Source organism: Ceratotherium simum, chromosome 13, assembly GCF_057802395.1.
Source record: "Ceratotherium simum simum isolate JZ-2026a chromosome 13, ASM5780239v1, whole genome shotgun sequence".
Classification (NCBI taxonomy): Eukaryota; Metazoa; Chordata; class Mammalia; order Perissodactyla; family Rhinocerotidae; genus Ceratotherium; species Ceratotherium simum.
In genome coordinates, this window is record NC_141912.1 from 64490421 (window position 1) to 64509230 (window position 18810).

Below are 18810 nucleotides of genomic sequence, written 5' to 3' on the forward strand. Positions count from 1 at the left end.
TGAGAGCATTCAGGGGATAGTCTGTAGTGGTTTCTAACTAACGTCATTGTATACCCTGTGAATGCTCCAAGTGACTTTTACTGTCACTATTTAAAGGAATGTCTGTATGACATTGGTCTCCACTCTCTGGGAATCACAGAAATTCCAAGTATGAAATGTTAGTAGCAGCTTTTGTGTAGCCAACATGCTGAAGCTCACCTGCTCAGGTTAAGGTGCTGGATGAGCCCGTGAGGAGCCAGCGGGAGATCTTACTCCGTCATGCTGAAGGGGAGTGCTGTTCTCTACTCCCCCTCAGTGGGATCTGCTGGCCAACCACAAGGTGGTTACAGCATCCTTTAGTGAGTTTGAAGAAGTGATCTGCCCCTTCAGACACTCATGCCTGATCAGTGATGTGGTTAATACTAGTGTCTTCATCAAGAATGCAATCCAACCCTGAGCCCAGGTTTTTAACCTGCTCTGCCTTGTGGTAAATCTTCTTGCCTTGCCTTCACTTATCATCAGTCTTAGAAGGAAGAGAACCACAGGGAAGGGTTAAGATGCTTCTATACAAACAAACAGGACTCCAGTCTGGAAGAAAAATACATGTCATCTTATACCTTATATCTTGAAAATTAATTTTAGATGTTTATGTGGTTAGCTAAGCAGAAGAAAAAAATGTATGTCAAAGATTGCTTTGGTACTTTTTTTCAGTTGTGGTTAATCTTTGGGGGACAAGAAATGGAGTCTAGAAAACGAACATATTGAGATCTCTTTATGGACAGTGCTAAAAAGTAGAAGGAAATAAAGACTAAGATGGGAACAACGTAGCTCTTTGCTTTCTGTAGAGAAATAACTGTATTTAGTCTGCTTGTACCCAGGGCTTTGACTGATTTTCACATTGATGAAAAATACTTATTATAATTGCTATTAAGCTTCAGTGTGTCTTCAAATAAAGGCAGCTTCCAATAAAATAGGGTGACTATTAAAAATGTCTACCTGTGGTTAAAGAAGCAAGAATTAGAAGTGATGTGAGCCTCTTAAACTGAGCCTTTTATGTTTCACAGATGAATCAGCAGATGGCTGGCATGGCTCTCAGCAGTGCGAGCCCTCCCGTGGGTCTCGGCCAGCCCCCCAACACAACAGCAGGATGGTCTGGAAGCTCCTCGGGTCAGACTCTCAGCACACAGCTGTGGAAGTGAAAGCCACAGTGCCAGTTTCCCCCAGAACCCACCTGACATTCCTTGCTGAAGTGCATCTAGTCCCTGTTTATTCATGTACATACATTTTTTTCTTTTCCCCCATTTGTTCATATTAAGAATTACCTGACTGACCGTGTGGTCTGTACTGATTAAATTTGATGTGGTGAAAAGCAGGTTGAGAAAGCATGTCATGTCCAGGCAGCTTTGCTCATATTTCCCGTGATTTCATAAAGCACATTGTGTGATAAGCTGCTCAGTCAGCTTGCGTAATCAGTCAGTCAGTTGTACTCGATAGAATCCTAGCTCTACTGTGTGCATACGAGGGAAGCAGTCCTCATGTTAGTAATACCTCCAACAGTATAAACCCTGCCCCCAAAGTAGCCCGTAATCCCGTAGGAAGGTACTGTACGAGCAAATGTGTAATCCTATAAATAGACTGTAAGCGTGTCACTGAGCACGGTTTCCTGGTGTTCCAGATTCCTTGATTTCATCATTCGCTCACTGTGCTGTGGTTACGATGTGCTTACAGGGAACGTGGTTAGTGAAAGGAAGATAAACCTGGATGTCACTACAAAACTTACTTTAATGAATGTTGAAAGAATTCAAATTTTATCTGCCTCTCTTGTAATTTGGATCTCTTATATACACAGTGCTAACATGAAGACCTTTCTCTGCACTATATGCAAACAGGGTAACTAAACAAAGCCACTTTCAATCCTTGAAGGTATATCCAGGTTTATGACAGTAATTGTGTTTACATTTTATGGTGCCTAGTACTGATAAAATGTTATAGCCCTATATTAAACAGATGAATCCATAGACCTTTTTTTTGTGGGTTTTATTTCCTATGATGTATACTGCTACCAACCTTACAAAAATTAGGTAACATTGCAAAGTCAGGGATGGGAACATTTAGTTGATGAAATACCTGTAAGCTGTTTCTAAAACCTGTTCAGTTCTACCAATTATAAGGCCAAATTGGGGAAGGAAAAGTATACGAGATACTCGGAGTGGTCCCTGCAGTGTCACTGAGCTGTGCTGTACAGAGGTCTTCCAGTTTAGTTGTAGGGAGAACATGCAGAACAAACAAAGACAAAAACATACATCTTACACCATCCAGTTAGCTGATGTCAACTGACGAGCTCTGTGTAAACAGATGGCCATCAGGTGACGACAGGCTGTTGTACTGAAGTGAAGGACAGTACCTGAACGCTCTGCAGCCTGGCCTCCCCGTGTCCTCTTCCACGTTCACTGGCCAGGCGGGCGGCACCAGGTGCTACTGCGTTTACACCTCAATTTTCACTGTGTCCAGGTGGTACTTTGGCTCGTTGGCTAGATTAACCTTCTCTGTCCGAGTGTGCCACACGAGGACCTAAGGGGAGGGAGACCTTTGGTAGCCACACAACGCTGACCCTCTACATGGTCAAGCAGCACAAGTGAAATGAATACCTTGGTGCAGTTACTTGCTTTCGGTTCCAGTTCTTCGACTGTTGTTATCTGTTTTAGAAAGTCAGACTCTTGCATCCCTGGCTGGGATCCACGACGCTTAAACACAGCTTTTGGATTAGACAAGATGACTTGAAGGCTTACAGCAAATCCTTTGTGAAAAGTTAGGGAAGGAAAAAAAAGACTTTAAAGTAAAATATTGGTGTGCTTCTCTTTTTTCTATGTATAATTTTGGTCACATCAAAAACAATTTTTAAATATCTGCTCTATGCCAGATCTTGGTTCACACAGTTGAACGGGAGCATTACGTGCATCACAGTCTCAGAAGGATACCAGTTGTCACCCTGTAGCCCCTGCAGTGCCGCGGTAGGGGCCTGAGCACGGGCCTCTACTGTGAAGTAGGCAGTCCAGGCTGTGGATAACTCAGGGTGACTTGTACCAGACGCTGCACACCCTGCATAAGACACTCCAGGACAACTGAGAACTGAATGTAGCCAAAGAGCCTCCAGACCTACCCGCACTGCCCTTTGACATCTTGGTATATGTATGCTTTATCAAGACCCACACTGCTCTGATGTACTCTGAATTTAGAAGACTGAGAAATAGAAGTCACTTAACTAGAAAATGTATAATACATAATCATTTGGTTTAAATTTCCAATTTGGTTCAATCTGAACTGGGGGTGGGGTTGGAAATCAGTGCAGGAAATATCAGGTCATTTGATAAATTTGTTTTTTGCATTTCATTTTTCAAGGAAATAAATTAGTGTCAATTTCCTTCAATGGTTTGGTCATAAGAAAAATCACTACTGTTAATCTCTAGTTAATAAACTCTGTGTTAAAGGCTTAGCCATGAAACACTCGACAAGCCATCTCAGCAAGCAATTGTTACAACCTTCACAGCTGCTTTGAAAGCCTGAAGCCCTGGACCACTGCTCTCATGACTACAGCGACACTGTAAAGCCAGGCACCCCCAGAGTTAACAGCTATGAGGACCAATCCCAGCAACATTTTTTAGCAGTTTTTGCCCATCTCTACATTAACTGACCTGATTTATGCTGATTCTTGCAAAAATATAGTTAGCAAAGTAAGTACCAAATGAGACCAGCAGTAATGAGGAACTGTGAGAAAACCACGCCAGCATTCCCATAAGTCCCCAGAGGCTACGCCGGCCAGTCCTGTGTTCTAGACCCTGCTGTCTTCGTGGGAAACCTTAGCACGAAGCTCTGTGCACGGCAGGTGGGCACGAAGGGTGCTGAGTGAAGAACAAAGAACAATCACGAAGCATTAGCCTGAGAACTGGCCCCAGAACCTCCCACCAGGCCTGGGGGGCAGCACGTTCCAGCAGAAAGAACACTGAATTTGGAATTAGAAGCCTTTTGTTTTGCCTAGGTCCTTTCCCTGGGACACTGGCCAAGTCACTCAACCGTTCTTGGTTCTGAAACTTGCATTTCCTCATCTGCAAGAGATGTGACACCTTCTCAACTCCCTGTCTCAGGTAAAACCAGTATATGGAAAGACTCCACTAACTGCAAAGCACTGTTCAAAAGATACTGCAGTATATAAATAAAAATGCCATTGTAAATGTCATCACGAGAGTGTTGGAGAGCAGTGTGTACGGGGGGTGTAAAGGGCTTGTGGAAGTCCCGCCGAGCAGGCCAGCTGCACTTCACACCACTCTTCACTCAGGTCTGGCTGGCAGAACAGCCACAGGCTCCTCCAGAGAGAGCCAGAGGTTTGAATTAACACATGAGAAGGGCCTTTTCTAAGAGGTCACTCAGATTGCTTGCTTTATTTTCCTGTGCTGATTCCTCTTTTTTCCTGGTTGAGGAGGTCTGCCCTTATTGATCACACTGAAGCTCCTGGTATATTTTTCACATGGCTTCAAGGTACTGATTGTATTTCCCCATTCTCATAAAAAAAAAATTGGGTGTGCATTTTGCAGAAGTCATTTTGCAAATGATGCAAAACCACGTTGATCCGATTTCCTTCATTTTCCCCTAAGACTTGAACACATTCATCATCGTGATGCTGCAGGATTCAGATTATTTTCTTGCTTTCCATATGTAGCTCAGAAATATCCTTCTGGCTCTTACAGCAAAGTTAGTTACATGGCAAAATCTACAATTTCAGCAAAGCTGACAGAAGGTGTGAAGCTGCACATTGTTCTGCTGTGAGGCCCTTTCCTGGCCTCACTGGGGAGAGGAGAACTGGAAGGCCAACTCCCTGGAGAGAGATTGAGTGGGGGCTGCCACAGCAGCAAAGCGGCTCTGTATTTTCTAATGCAAGAGGGGGTGGGGGCTATTCAGATGCTCCTCAAAACCCACCTCCATTTCCTCTGTGGCACCCTTGCTCAGGGAACCTTCAAAGGACGCAAGTTGCAGCCAGCATGGGAAGCACGTGCTAATGAGGGCAAACCCCAGGATGCGTTTTGGGGAACCATCTGACCTGCTGGGAAGCTGGAGAGTTCGAGTTCTCCCTCTGAAAGTGAACAAGGAGTTTTTCGTTCCTAACCCATTAGTTTCCAACCCAAGATATGGTGGGTGTTCTTCATTTCCAAGTATTTATGCCTCAGGTATTACAAGTTGTACCTTTTCCTTTTTTTAGTGAAGTTAATTTAGCTTTAAAGATGCTTACAGTAGCTTTTGAGATACTAGAAGCCTTACAAATTCATGGGAGTAGGATTCTCTGTCCTGGTCAGTGTGTAAAAAATGAAATGAAAACTGGCTGTTGACTGTGAATGCAAGATTTCCTGACTTCCAATGGAGGGTGGGGATTTGCTCCCTCCCAGTGAGGGGGACAGGCCCGCCTCAATATATGCTTATTGATTAATGAGTAGAAACAACATCTGTGAGATACTCAAAGTCCAACAAGCCATTTCCACTTCTGGACAAGATGGCGCAGCGAGGACTGGGTTTTCCCACTGTCTTAAGCAACTAAAAATCAGACAAGATATTTGGTGGGCGGCGGGGATGGCTTCCAGACACTGGAAACGAGGCACACAAGACAGATCTCAGAAGAGGGAGACAGACAGGAGCCCTGCGTTGCCCTGGCTTCCTGCCTGCAGCAAGTTTGCAGGCTCTCCATGGGGAGAGGAACTCGCACAGCGTTGCAGTCTCCTTGAGCTGAGGAAACAGAACTGAGAATTTGGAAAGGCCAAGACAGCTAGACTTCGCAGGGCAGAGTACTGGAGAGGAAAGAGCCCTGTTGCCTGTCCAGGGCGCTACTCAAGTCCAGCTGAGTGTGATCAGCAAATGCCTGTGAAACGACCAAGGCCAAGTACAGAACCACTGGAAAGAAGCAAGTGGACCATGTCCTCGAGCTCACTCAGGGCCAGGAAGAGTTAACACTCCCACCAGCCAGATGCAGCTGGTGGTAGCTGGGGCATTTGGAAGAGTACTTGGAAGGGTATCGTGTCCACTGTGGGGGCAAATTAGCCCAAAACTAAAGGCTGAGCTGGTTCTGCCTAACACACTGTAAAAGCCTGGAAAGAATCAAATGTTTCCAAGTAACTTAGTTGTATCCCAGGAAAAAAAGGTGTGTATAAAAAATGTATGTTATACATATTACTTGTATGCATATATACATATATAATTCTTACCTAGTTACATAAAATTCAAAATGCCTGATATAGAAATTACCAGATGTATAAAGTACAATCTCATAATGAAGAGAAAAAATTAGCAGAAACAAACCCAGAAATGACACACATGATAGAATTACTGAACAAGAACATTGAAACATATTATAAATATACTTCATGTGTTCAAATGGGTAGAGGAAAGATTGAGCATGCTAAGGAGAGACATGGAAGACAAAAAGACCCAAAGTGTTCTTGTGATGAAAATTGCAGTGTCGAGATGAAAACTACGCTGGGTGGGATGAACAAGTGATGAGAAATTGCAGAGTAAAAGATGAGTAACCTTGAACGCATAACAATAGAAACCACCAAAATGAAACACAAAAAGGAAGAGACACACGTGCACGTACAACACACACATACGTGTGTGCATACACACACACACACACACACACTGAAGTCACAGAAACAGAATGAAAGGGGGAGAGGTAACAAAACATTTTTTTGAAGAAATAACTGAAAATTTTCCAAATCTGAAAAATCAGTAAGGATATATAAGACTTAACACTCAACCAACTTGAGCTGACACTCATAGAACACTCCACCCAACAACAGCAGAATACACAATCTTTTCAAGTGCACATGGGACATTATCAAGACAGGCCATAGTCTGGGCCATACATCAAATCTCAATAAAATTAAAAGAATTCAAATTGTACAAAGTATTTCTCTGACCACAATGGAAGTAAAATAGAAACCAATAATATAAAGACATCTGGAAAATCCCCTGAATATTTGAAAACTAAACAACATAATTCAAACTAAAATGTAGATCAAACAAAAAATCAAAAGGGAAATGAAAAAGTGGTTAACTGAATGAAAATGAAAACAAGACATCAAAATTTGTGCGATGCATCTAAAGCAGTACTTAGATGGAAAATGAATTTTTAAAAACACTAACCACTTTTGATGAGAAGAAAGTTCTCAACTCAGTGACCTAAGCTCCCACCTTTATATACTAGAAAAAGAAGAGTAAATGAGACCAAAAGTAAATAGAAAAAATAAGTACTAATAAATGTAAGAGCCAAAATCACTGAAATAGAAATAGAAAACAAGAGAGATCAGTGAAATCAAACCTTGTCCTTTGAAAAAAAAGTCAATAAAATTGATAAACATCTACCCATTTTTATCAGGAAAAAAGAGAGAGGACCCCAATGACCTATGCCAGGAATGAGGGAGGAGGACGGGCACAGGTTCTACAAACATTAAAATGAAAATAAAGGAGTAGTATGAACATCTTTATGGCAGTAAATTTGACAACTTAGATAAAAATGGACAAGTTTCTTGAAAGACACAAACTATCAAAGCTCACTTATGAAGACACAGATAATCTGAATACCCGGGTATCAATTAAAGAAATTAAATATGTAGTTAAAGATCTTCCCACCAAAAAAACCCACACACAAAAATAAAACCAGGGGCCGGCCCTGTGGCTTAGCGGTTAAGTGCACACACTCCGCTACTGGCGGCCTGGGTTCGGATCCTGGGCGCGCACCGATGCACCGCTTGTCTGGCCATGCTGAGGCGGCGTCCCACATACAGCAACTAGCAGGATGTGCAACTACAACATACAACTATCTACTGGGGCTTTGGGGAGAAAAAGGGAAAAAAAGGAGGAGGATTGGCAATAGATGTTAGCTCAGGGCTGGGCTTCCTCAGCAAAAAGAGGAGGATTGGCATGGATGTTAGCTCAGGGCTGATCTTCCTCACAAAAATAAATAAATAAATAAATAAAACCAAAAAAACCCCTCCAGGCCCAGATAGCTTCACTGGTGGTTTCTACCAAACATTTAAGGAAGAAATAATAGAACTTGTCCAGAAAACAGAAAAGGAGGGAGCACTTCTCAGATCATTCCATGAGGCCAGCAGTACCCGGATACCAAAACCAGACAGAAGCATTACAAGAAAACTACAAACCCACCACTCCCATGAACACAGAAAAATTCTTCCAAGTTTTAGCAAACTGAATCCGACTATAAAAAAGACAATAAATCATAACCAAGTGAGGTTTATCCCAAGACTGCAATGTTGGTTTAACATTTGAAAATCAATCAGTGTAATTCACCACATTAACAGACTGAAAAATTAAAACACATCTATCTGATTATCTCAATGGATGGAGAAGTTGCACTTGACAAAATCCAACATCTAGTCATGATTTTTAAAAAGCCTCTCAGCAAACTGAGAATAGAAGTGAACGTCCTCAACTGAGAAAGGGCACCTACAAAAACTATTGCGGACATCATACTTGACGGAGAAAGGCTGAACATGGAATGCAGCAAGGGTGTCTGCTCTTGACTTGTAGTCAACAGTGTACTGAAGGTCCTAGCCATTGCAATAACGGGGGGAAAAAGAAAGAAGGAAGGAAAGAAAAAAGACAGACAAATTGGAAAGGACGAAGTCCAGCAAACCTCCCCTTCCCCCCTCAGCCACAGTTAAGAGCATCAGTAGTGCTTGTTCTTCTATTGTGTGTCAACTTAGTCTCATCTCACCTCCACACACACGCCCACTACCACTCTCTCTCCTCTAACTACACATAATCTAATTTCAGCAAGGCTGCCACACGTCAAAACCACTGCCAGTTCCCGAAGGATGGTTTTTGGCAACAATACCTTCACAGTCTGGTCAAAACAAAGACCCTAATGGCTTTCTGTCTGCAACAGTTGCTCTGGCTAGTTGTACTGGAGTATTGGGCTCTTGACACTCTGCTGTTGCCAGTAAGTATCAGGTAATTTCAGAAGTCTCTCTCTACCCACTTTAAACAATAAGAAGGAAAAAAAAAGATTTCAATTTCTAAATTGAAGTGTCTACACACGCAGTAGTATCAGGGAACTTGCTGGAGAAAGAAAAACATGTGAGGCACCCCTTTTCTGCTCTTCCCTAATTCTGTCTGAAGTGGCTGCCTCTCCTTTCATATCTCTTCCCAGCAAAGCACACGCTGCTTTTTGTAGTGTTGTGTGTGTGTGCACGTGCGCTTGTGTATATACTCCTGAGTATTTGCTATGTAAAAGATCATGTTGTTGATAAATGGAGATAGTTTTACTTCTTCCTTACCAACCTGGATGCCTTTTATTCCCTTTTTTGCCTAATTGTCCTAGAGTACACTGGTGAAAACAAGTGTTAAGAAGGCTCATCCAGGGCCAGCTCCATGGCCTAGTGGTTAAGTTTGGCACATTCTACTTCTGTGGCCTGGGCTCGGTTCCCGGGCATGCACCTACACCACTCATTGGCAGCTATGCTGTGGTGTCTGCTCACATACAAAATAGAGGAAGATTGGCACAGATGTTAGCTCAGGGCGAATCTTCCTTAAAAAAAAAAAAAAGGTCTCATCCTCGCTCTGTTCTTGATCTTAGGAGAAAAGCTTTCAGTCTTCAACAAGTAAATACGATGTTGGCTGTGGGTTTCTCCTAGATGCCCTTTATCAAGCAGAAGAAGTTCCTTTCCATTCCTCGTTTATTGAACTTCTGTCTAGTGTTTTTATCATGAAAGAATGTTGAATGCTCTCAGGTGCTTTTTCTGCATCTATTGATTTGATCATGTGGGTTTTTTTTTTTTTTTTTTTTTTGGTGAGGAAGATTTTTCTTGAGCTAACATCTATGCCAATCTTCCTCTATTTTTATGCGGGATGCCACCACAGTATGGCTTGATGAGTGGTGTGTAGGTCTGCCCCCAGGATCTGAACCCATGAATCCTGGGCCTCCAAACCAGAGCGTGTGAACTTAACCGTGAACTTAACCACTACGCTACCGGGCTGTCCCCTGATCATGTGGCTTCTGTCCTTTGCTTTTTTATTCTCTATTTCATTTATTTTTGCTCTAATCTTTATTTCCTTCCTACTGCTTATTTTGGGTTTAGTTTCCTCTTCTGTTTCTAGTTATGGTAAAAGGCTTGGTTACTGGTTTGAGATCTTTCTTCTTTTTAATAGAAGCATTTGCAGCTATAAATTTTCCTCTAAGCAGTGCTTTAGCTGCACCCCATAAGTTTTAGTATGTTGTGTTTCCATTTTCACTCATCTCAAAGTATTTTCCAGTATCCCTTATGATTTCTTATTTGACCAATTTTTATTTAGGAGTGTGCTGTTTAATTTTCACATACTTGTAAATTTCACAAACTCCTCTCTGGTAGTCATTTCTAATTTCATTCTCGTGTAGTCCAAGAATATATTGGGTATAATTTCAATTATTTTAAATTTATTTATACCTGTTTTATGACCTAACATATGGTCTATCCTGGAGAAGATTCAATTGTGCATTTGAGAAGACTGCATTCTGCTGTTGGGTGAGGTGTTCTATAGATGTCATAGGTCTAGTTGTTTTGTAGTAGTTTCAAGGCTTCTAGCTGATCTCCTATCTAGTTGTTCTATTATTGAAAGTGGGATGTTGATATTTGCAACTATTATTGTTGAATTGTCTATTTCTCCCTTCAGTTCTGTCATTTTTGCTTTAAGTATTTTGGGGCTTTATTGTAAGATGTGTATATGTTTATAATTGTTATATCTTTGTGATGAATTGATCTTTTTATCATTATACAATAACCTTTTTTTGTGTCTAGTAACAATTTTTGTCTTAAAATCTATTTTGCCTGGTATTCACATAGGCATTTCAGCTTTTTTTGGTTCTTGTTTGCATGATTTTTTTTTTTCATTCTTTTGCTTTCAACTTGTTTGTGTCTTTGAATCTAAAATGTTTGCCTTGTACACAGCATAGAGTTGGATCATGTTTTTTTAAATCCATTCTGCCCATCTGCCTTTTGACTAGATTCTTTAATCTATTTACATTTAATGTAATTACTGATAAATTAAGATTTACATCTGCCATTTTGCAATTTGTTTTCTATATGTTTAATGTATTTTCATTTCTCTGTTTCTCCATTACCATCTTCTTTTGCATTAAACAGAAATTCCTGGGGGCCAGCCTGGTGGCGCAAGCGGTTAAGTGCGTGCTCTGCTGCGGCAGCCCAGGGGTTCGCCGGTTCGGATCCTGGGCGTGCACCAATGCACCACTTGGTAAGCCATGCTGTGGTGGCGTCCCACATAAAGTGGAGGAAGATGGGCATGGATGTTAGCCCAGGGCCAGTCTTCCTCAGCAAAAAAAAAAAGAAGATTGGCAGATGTTAGTACAGGGCTGATCTTCCTCTCACACACACACACACACTAAAAAACAGAAATTCCCTAGTGTATGCTTTGTAGTGTACTTGTCATTTCTTTCACAATAGTTTTTGGAGTTATCTTCTTAGAGGTTGCCCTGTGGATTACAATTAGCATCTTAACTTCTAATGATCCAGTTCAGATTAATACCAACTTAATTTCAGTAGTATACAAAAACTTTGCTCCTACATAGCTCCATTCTTTTAGCTCCTCCTTTATGCTGTAATTGTCATACAAATTACATCTGCATACATTGTATGTCTCAGCCCAGATTCCTAATTATTGCTTTATGCAGCTGCCTTTTAAATCAGAGAGGAGAAGAGTTACAGGTGAAAATTACCTTTATACTGTCTTTTCAATTTATCTACGGAGTTACCTTTACTGGTGTTCTTATTTCTTCACGTGGAGTAGAGTTACTATCTAGTGTCACTCATTTCAGCCTGAAGGACTCCCTTTAGTATTTCTTGTAGGACACATTTGCTAGCAATGAATTTTCATGGCATTTGTTTATTGGGAATATTTTGATTTTTTCTTCATTTGTGAAGGATAATTTTGTGGGATATAGAATTCTTGGTTGATAATGTTCTTCTTCCGGTATTTTAAATATATCATCTCACTGCCTTCTGGCTTACATCATTCCTGATGAGAAATTAGCTGTTAATCTTATTGAAGATCACTTATATGTGATACATAACTTCTCTTTTGCTACTCTCAAGATTCTCTTCATCTTTGGCTTTTAACTGTTTGTTTATGATGCGTCTACATGTGGTTCTCTTTGAGTTTATCCTACTTGGAATCCATTAAGCTTTTGGATATGTAGATTAACATTTTTTGTACAAATTTGGGAAGTTTTCAACCATTATTTCTTCAAATATTCTCTCTAGCCCTTTCCTTCTCTTTCTGGGACTCAACTATGCATTTATTGGTACTCTTGATCCATAGGTCACTGAGGTTCTGTTCATTTTTCTTCATTTTTTTCTTTCTGTTCCTCAAACTTGATCATCTCAATTGACCTTTCAAGTTTTCTGATTCTTTGACCTGCTCAAATCTACTTTGACCCTCTCTAGTGAATTTTTCATTTCTGTTATTGTACTTTTCAACTCCAGAATTTCTTCTTGTTTCCTTTTTTAAAATATAATTTCTGCCTCTTTATATCCTCTATTGTATGAGACATCATTCTCATATTTTCCTTTAGTTATTTAGACATGGTTTCCTTTGGTTGATTGGATATATTTAAAATAGCTGACTGGAAGTCTTTGTCTAAACAAGAAGGTTCAAGATGGCGGTGTAGGAAGATCCTGAGTTCACCTCCTCCCACGGACACACCAAGGTTATGGCTACAAAGAGAACAATTCTCTCTGAGAAAGACCTGAGGATTAACTGAACAGCTCTTCCAAGGAAAAGATAAAAAGGCCACCTTGAGATGGGTAGAAGAGGCAGAGATGCCCTTGCCAAAACTTCTACCCCCAGTGTGGTGACCCAGAGGCAGGAGGGATGTCACAAACATGGAGCTTCTCCCTGAAGAGCAAGGGGCTCAAGGCCACAGCAGACACCCCACCCCTTGAAATCTGCCTTGGAGAGACGTGCCCCCAAATCATCTGGCTTTGAAAACCAATGGGGCTTACATCCAGGAGACCCAGAGGGCTGTAGGAAACTGAGACTGCTGTTACAGGGCTCATGCACAGACTCACTTGCCCGGGATCCAGCACAGATGCAGCAGTTTGGAAAGCACCTGGACTGTATGTGAAGGAGACACGCTGACTAATCCTACAGTGTCTGCTAAGGGACAGGGGTCTGCTGGAACTCTCTCTGGGTACAGAAGCGCAGGTGGGTGCCAATTTTACACTATCCTTCTGCCTTGCTAGCTCAGTGTTTGTGGATTCCATTTTTGGTGCCCTCCCTCTACCCTGCTAGTGCCAGTTGTCCTGACCTGGTGCTCCACTGTGGCCAAGACCAGCCTGGCACTCTACTGCAGTGTGGCCCTGCCCCACCAAACCCCGTAGGTCCATGCAGTCCACACAGGGGACGCCCTGTGAACACCTGGCACTGGTGGCCGAGGGGCCTACGTTTCTAGGCCCTTACAAACTGAAACAATTGGAGAGACATTTCTTGGCGGGCTACCACCCCCAGGACACTGCACAGACACAGACTGGAACACACTCTCAGTATTCCTGTGACCACTCCTTCAAGAATGGGCGAGAGAGCTGTTTCACCTAATACACAGAAACAAACACAGTCAAGCAAAATGAGCAAAGAGGAATATGATCTAAATGAAAGAATGAGATAAAACCCCCCAAAAAACCTTAAGGAAACAGAGATAAGTAATTTACCTGATAAAGAATTCAAAGTAATGGTCAGAAAGATGCTCACCAATCTTAGGAGAAGAATGGATGAACACAGTGAGAACTTCAACAAAAAGAATTTAAGAAAATTCCAAACAGAAGTCACAGAGCTGAAGAATACAATAACTGAAATAAAAAATACACCAGAGGTGTTCAACAGCAGATTAGATAAAGCAGAAGAAAGGATCAGTGACCTGAAAGACAGTGCAGTGGAACTCACACAGACAAAGCAGAAAAAAGTAAAAAGAATTTTAGAAATCTACGATAACTTAAGAGAGCTATGTGACAACATCAAGCAGAACAAAATTCAAATTATGGGTGTCCCAGAAGGAGAAGAGAGAAAAAGGGACAGAAAACCTACTTGAAGAAATAATAGCTGAAAACTTCCCTAACCTGGGGAAGGAAACAGACATCCAGGTTCAAGAAGCCCAGCGAGTCCCAAACAAAATGAACCCAAAGAGATCCACACCAAGTCACATTATAATTAAAATGTCAAAAGTAAAAGATAAAGAGAGAGTCTTAAAAGCAGCAAGAGAAAAACATGTTATGTACAAGGGAACCTCCATAAAACTATGAGCAGATTTTTCAGCTGAAACTTTACAGGCCAGAAGAGAGTGGCATGATGTATTCAAAATGCTGAAAGCAAAAATACTCTACTTGGCAAGGTTATCATTCAGAATCAAAGGAGAGAAAAAGAGCTTTTCCAGACATGCAAAAAGGAAAGGAGTTCACCACCACTAAACCAGCCTTACAAGAAATGTTAAAGAAACTCCTTTCAGCTGAAAAGAAAGGGCACTAATTAGTAATAAGAAAACATAAGAAAGTAAAAATCTCACTGACAAAGGTAAATATATATTAAAGGTAGCAGACTAATCAACTATAAAGCTAATATGAAGGTTAAAAGACAAAAGTAGTAAAAATAAATAGAACAATTAGTTAAGGTATACACAAAATAAAAAGATATAAAATGTGACATCAAAAACATAAAATGTGAGTGGGGGGAGTAAAAATGTAGTTTTAGAATGTGTTCAAACTTATCAGCTTAAAAGAGACCAGTATATACATAGGCTGATATATGGAAGCTTCATGCTCCCATATATCAGCCTCATTTTTACCACAAAGTAAAAACCTATAGTAGATACACAAAAGCTAATGATAGTAGAATCTAAATATAACAGTAAAGAAAGTCATCAAACCACAATAAAAAGAGCAAAAGAAGAAAAAAGTGAGAGAGAGGAACTACAAAACAGCCAGAAAATAATTAACAAAATGGCAATAAGTACATACCTATCTATAATTCCTTCAAATGTAAATGGACTAAATGCTCCAATCAAAAGACACAGAGTGGCTGAATGGATAAAAGAAAAACTAGACCCATCTATATGCTGCCTACAAGAGCATGTCAGACGTAAGGACACACACAGACTGAAAGTGAAAGGATGGAAAAAGATGTTTCATGCAAATGGAAACAAAAGAAAGCTGGGGTAGCTATACTTAGACAAAACAGACTTTAAAACAAAGACTAATAAAAGACAAAAATGGACATTACATAATGATAAAGGGGTCAATCCAACAAGAAGATATAACATTGGTAAATATTTATGCACCCAACATAGAAGCATCTGAATATATAAAGCAAATATTAATAGACCTAAAGGGAGAGATCAACAGCAAGAATAACAGTAGGGGACTTGAATACCCCACTTACATCAATGGATAGATCATCCAGAAAGTCAACAAGGAAACATCGACCTTAAATGACACATTAGAACAGATGGACTTAATAGATATATACAAAACATCCCATCCAAAAGCAGCAGAATACACATTCTTCTCAGGCATACATGGAACATTCTCCAGGACAGATCATATGGTACTCCACAAAACAAGTCTCAATAAATTTAAGAAGACTAAAATCATATCAAGCATCTTTTCGTGCCACAATGGTATGAAACTGGAAGTCAATCACAAAAAGAAAACTGAAAAAAAAAAATCACAAACAGGTAGAGATTAAACAATCTGCTACCGAAAAACCAATAGGTCAAAAAAGATATCAAAGGAGAAAAATACCTTGAGACAAATGAAAAATGGAAATACAACATACCAAAATCTGTGAGATGCAGCAAAAGTAGTTAAGAGGCCGGTTCATAGCAATATAGGCCTACCTCAAGAAACAAGAAAAATCTCAAATAATCTAACTTCATACCTACAAGAACTAGAAAAAGAAGAAAAAACAAAGCCCAAAGTTAGTATAAGGGAAAAAAAAAGTTCAAAGTGGAAATAAAATGAAATACAGACTGAAAAAACAATAGAAAAGATCAATGAAACAAAGAGCTGGTTCTTTGTAAAGATAAACAAAATTGACAAAACTTCAGCTAGCCTCAACAATAAAAAAAGAGATGGTTCAAATAAATAAAATTAGAAATGAAAGAGAAGTTACAACTGATACAATAGAAACACAAAAGATCATAAGAGACTACTATGAACAATTATACACCAACAAACTGGACAACCTAGAAAATTGATAAATTCCTAGAAACATACAGTCTTCCAAGACAATCGTGAAGAAACAGAAAATGAGAATAGATGAATTACTAGTAAGGAGATTGAATCAGTAATAAAAAACCTCCAACAAACAAAATTCCAGGACCAGACAGCTTCACTGGTGAATTCTACCAAACATTCAAAGAAGATTTAATACCAATCCTCCTCAAACTCTTCCAAAAAGTTGAAGAGGAGAGAATGCTTCCAACTCATTTTACAAAGCCAGCATTACCCTGATACCAAAACCAAACAAAGATACCACAAAAAAGGAAAATTGCAGGCCAATATTCCTTATGAACACAGATGCAAAAATCCTCAACAAAATATCAGCAAACTGAATTCAACAATGCATTAAAAGGATCACACACCATGATCAAGTGGGATTTATCCCAGGGATGCAAGGATGGTGCAACATGTGCAAATCAATCAATGTGATACACCACATTAACAAAATGAAGGATAAAAATCACATGATCATTTCAATAGATGCAGAAAAAGCATTTGACAAAGTTCAACATCCATTTATGAGAAAAACTCTTAATAAAGTGGGTATAGAGGGAACATACCTCAACATAACAAAGGCTATATATGACAAGCCCACAGCTAGCATCATATCTAATGCTTAAAAAGCTGAAAAGTTTTTCCTGTAAGATCAGGAACAAGATAAGGATGCCCACCCTCATACACTTATTCAATATAGTATCAGAAGTCTAGCCACAGCAATTAGGCAAGAAAAAGAAATAAAAGGCATCCAAATCAGAAAGGAAGAAGTAAAACTGTCACTCTTTGCAGATGACATGACTATATATAGAAAACTTTAAAAGACTCCACCAAAAAACTGTTAGAATAAATGAATTCAGTCAAGTTGCAGGATACAAAATCAATATAGAGAAATGTGTGGTGTTTCTATACATTAATAATGAACATCAGAAAGAGAAACTAAGGAAATCCCATTTAGATTGCATCAAAAAGATTAAAATACTTAGGAATAAATTTAACCAAAGAGATGAAAGACCTGTACAGTGAAAACTACAAGACACTGATGAAAGAAAATGAAGACACAAATAAATGTAAAAATATTCTGTGCTCATGGATTGGAAAAATTAAAACTGTTAAAATGTCCACTCTATCCAAAGCAATCTACAGATTCAATGCAATCCCTATCAAAATTCCAATGGCATTTTTCACAAAACCGGGTAAATAATTCTACAGTTTGCATGGAACCACTTAAGACCCCAAACAGCCAAAGCAATCTTGAGAAAGAAGAACAAATCTGGAGGCATCACGCTCCCTGATTTCAAAGTATACTACAAAGCTAAAGTAATCAAAACAGTATGGTATTAGTAGAAAAAACAGACACATAGATCAATGGAACAGACTAGAAAGCCCAGAAATAAACCCACACATATATGGTCAATTAATTTATGATAAAGGAGGCAAGAATATACAATGGGGAAAGGATGGTCTTCAATAAATGGGGTTGGAAAAACTGGACAGCCACATGTAAAAGAATGAAACTAGATCACTAACATACACCATACACAAAAACTAACTCAAAATGTATTAAAGACTTGAATATAAGACCTGAAACCATAAAATTCCTAGAGGAAAACATAGGCCCTAAGCTCCTTGACATCAGTCTTAGCAATGTTTTTTTCGGATCTGACTCCAATGGCAAGAGAAACAAAAGCAAAAATAAACAACTGGGACCACATCAAACTAAAAAGCTTCTGCACAGTGGAGGAAACCATCAACAAAATGAAAAGGCAACCTACTGAATGGGAGAAGATATTTGAAAATCATATATCTGATAAGGGGTTAATATCCAAAATATATAAAGAACTCATACAACTCAACAACCGAAAAACAAACAACCCAGTTAACAAATGGGCAGAGGATCAGAACAGACATTTTTCCAAAGAAGATATACAGATGGCCAACAGGCACATGAAAAGATGTTCAATATAACTAATTATCAGGGAAATGCAAATCAAAACCACAATGAGTCATCACCTTACACCTGTTAGAAGAGCTATTATCAAAAAGACAAGAAATAACAAGTGTTGGAGAGGATGTGGAGAAAAGGGAACACTTGTACACTGTTGGTGGGAATGTAAATTGGTTCAGCCACTATGGAAAACAGTAAGAAGATTCCTCAAGAAATTAAAAATAGAACTACCATATGATACAGCTCTCCTACTTCTAGGTATTTATCCTAGGAATAAGAAAATACTAATTTTAAAAGATATATGCACCTGTATGTTCATTGCAGCATTATTTACAATAACCAAGACTTGGAAACAACCTAAGTGTCCAATGAGGAATGAATGGATAAAGAATATGTGGCATATATATATAGACACACACACACAATGGAATACTATGCATCCATATAAAAAGGATAAAAATGTTGCCATTTGTGACAACATGGATGGACCTTGAGGTTTTTATGCTAAATGAAATAAGTCAGATAGAGAAAGACAAATACCATATGATTTCACTTATATGTGGAATC

The 18810-nt window shown here is 39.5% G+C and overlaps 2 protein-coding genes across 6 annotated transcripts in view; one reads left to right on the forward strand and one right to left on the reverse strand.

The window, feature by feature from the left end:
* SMAP1 (small ArfGAP 1) overlaps positions 1-1997 on the forward strand; it is a 152644-nt gene extending 150647 nt beyond the window's left edge. For all 4 annotated transcript variants that reach the window (XM_087438791.1, XM_087438792.1, XM_087438793.1 and 1 more), the window contains one exon: positions 1044-1997. In XM_087438791.1, coding sequence (XP_087294917.1) covers positions 1044-1178 — 135 coding nt within the window. In that variant the 3' untranslated portion in view covers positions 1179-1997. The remainder of the gene's footprint in view (positions 1-1043) is intronic.
* A 77-nt stretch (positions 1998-2074) lies between these two features.
* B3GAT2 (beta-1,3-glucuronyltransferase 2) overlaps positions 2075-18810 on the reverse strand; it is a 53685-nt gene continuing 36949 nt past the window's right edge. Inside the window, exons 3-4 of one of the 2 annotated variants that reach the window (XM_004423976.3) lie at positions 2628-2776; positions 2075-2550 (exon numbers count right to left, since the gene is read on the reverse strand). In XM_004423976.3, the coding sequence (XP_004424033.1) occupies positions 2464-2550; positions 2628-2776 (236 nt within the window). In that variant the 3' untranslated portion in view covers positions 2075-2463. Of the gene's footprint in view, positions 2777-18810 lie in introns of both variants that reach the window. The other variant, XM_087438795.1, reaches the window with a different exon arrangement.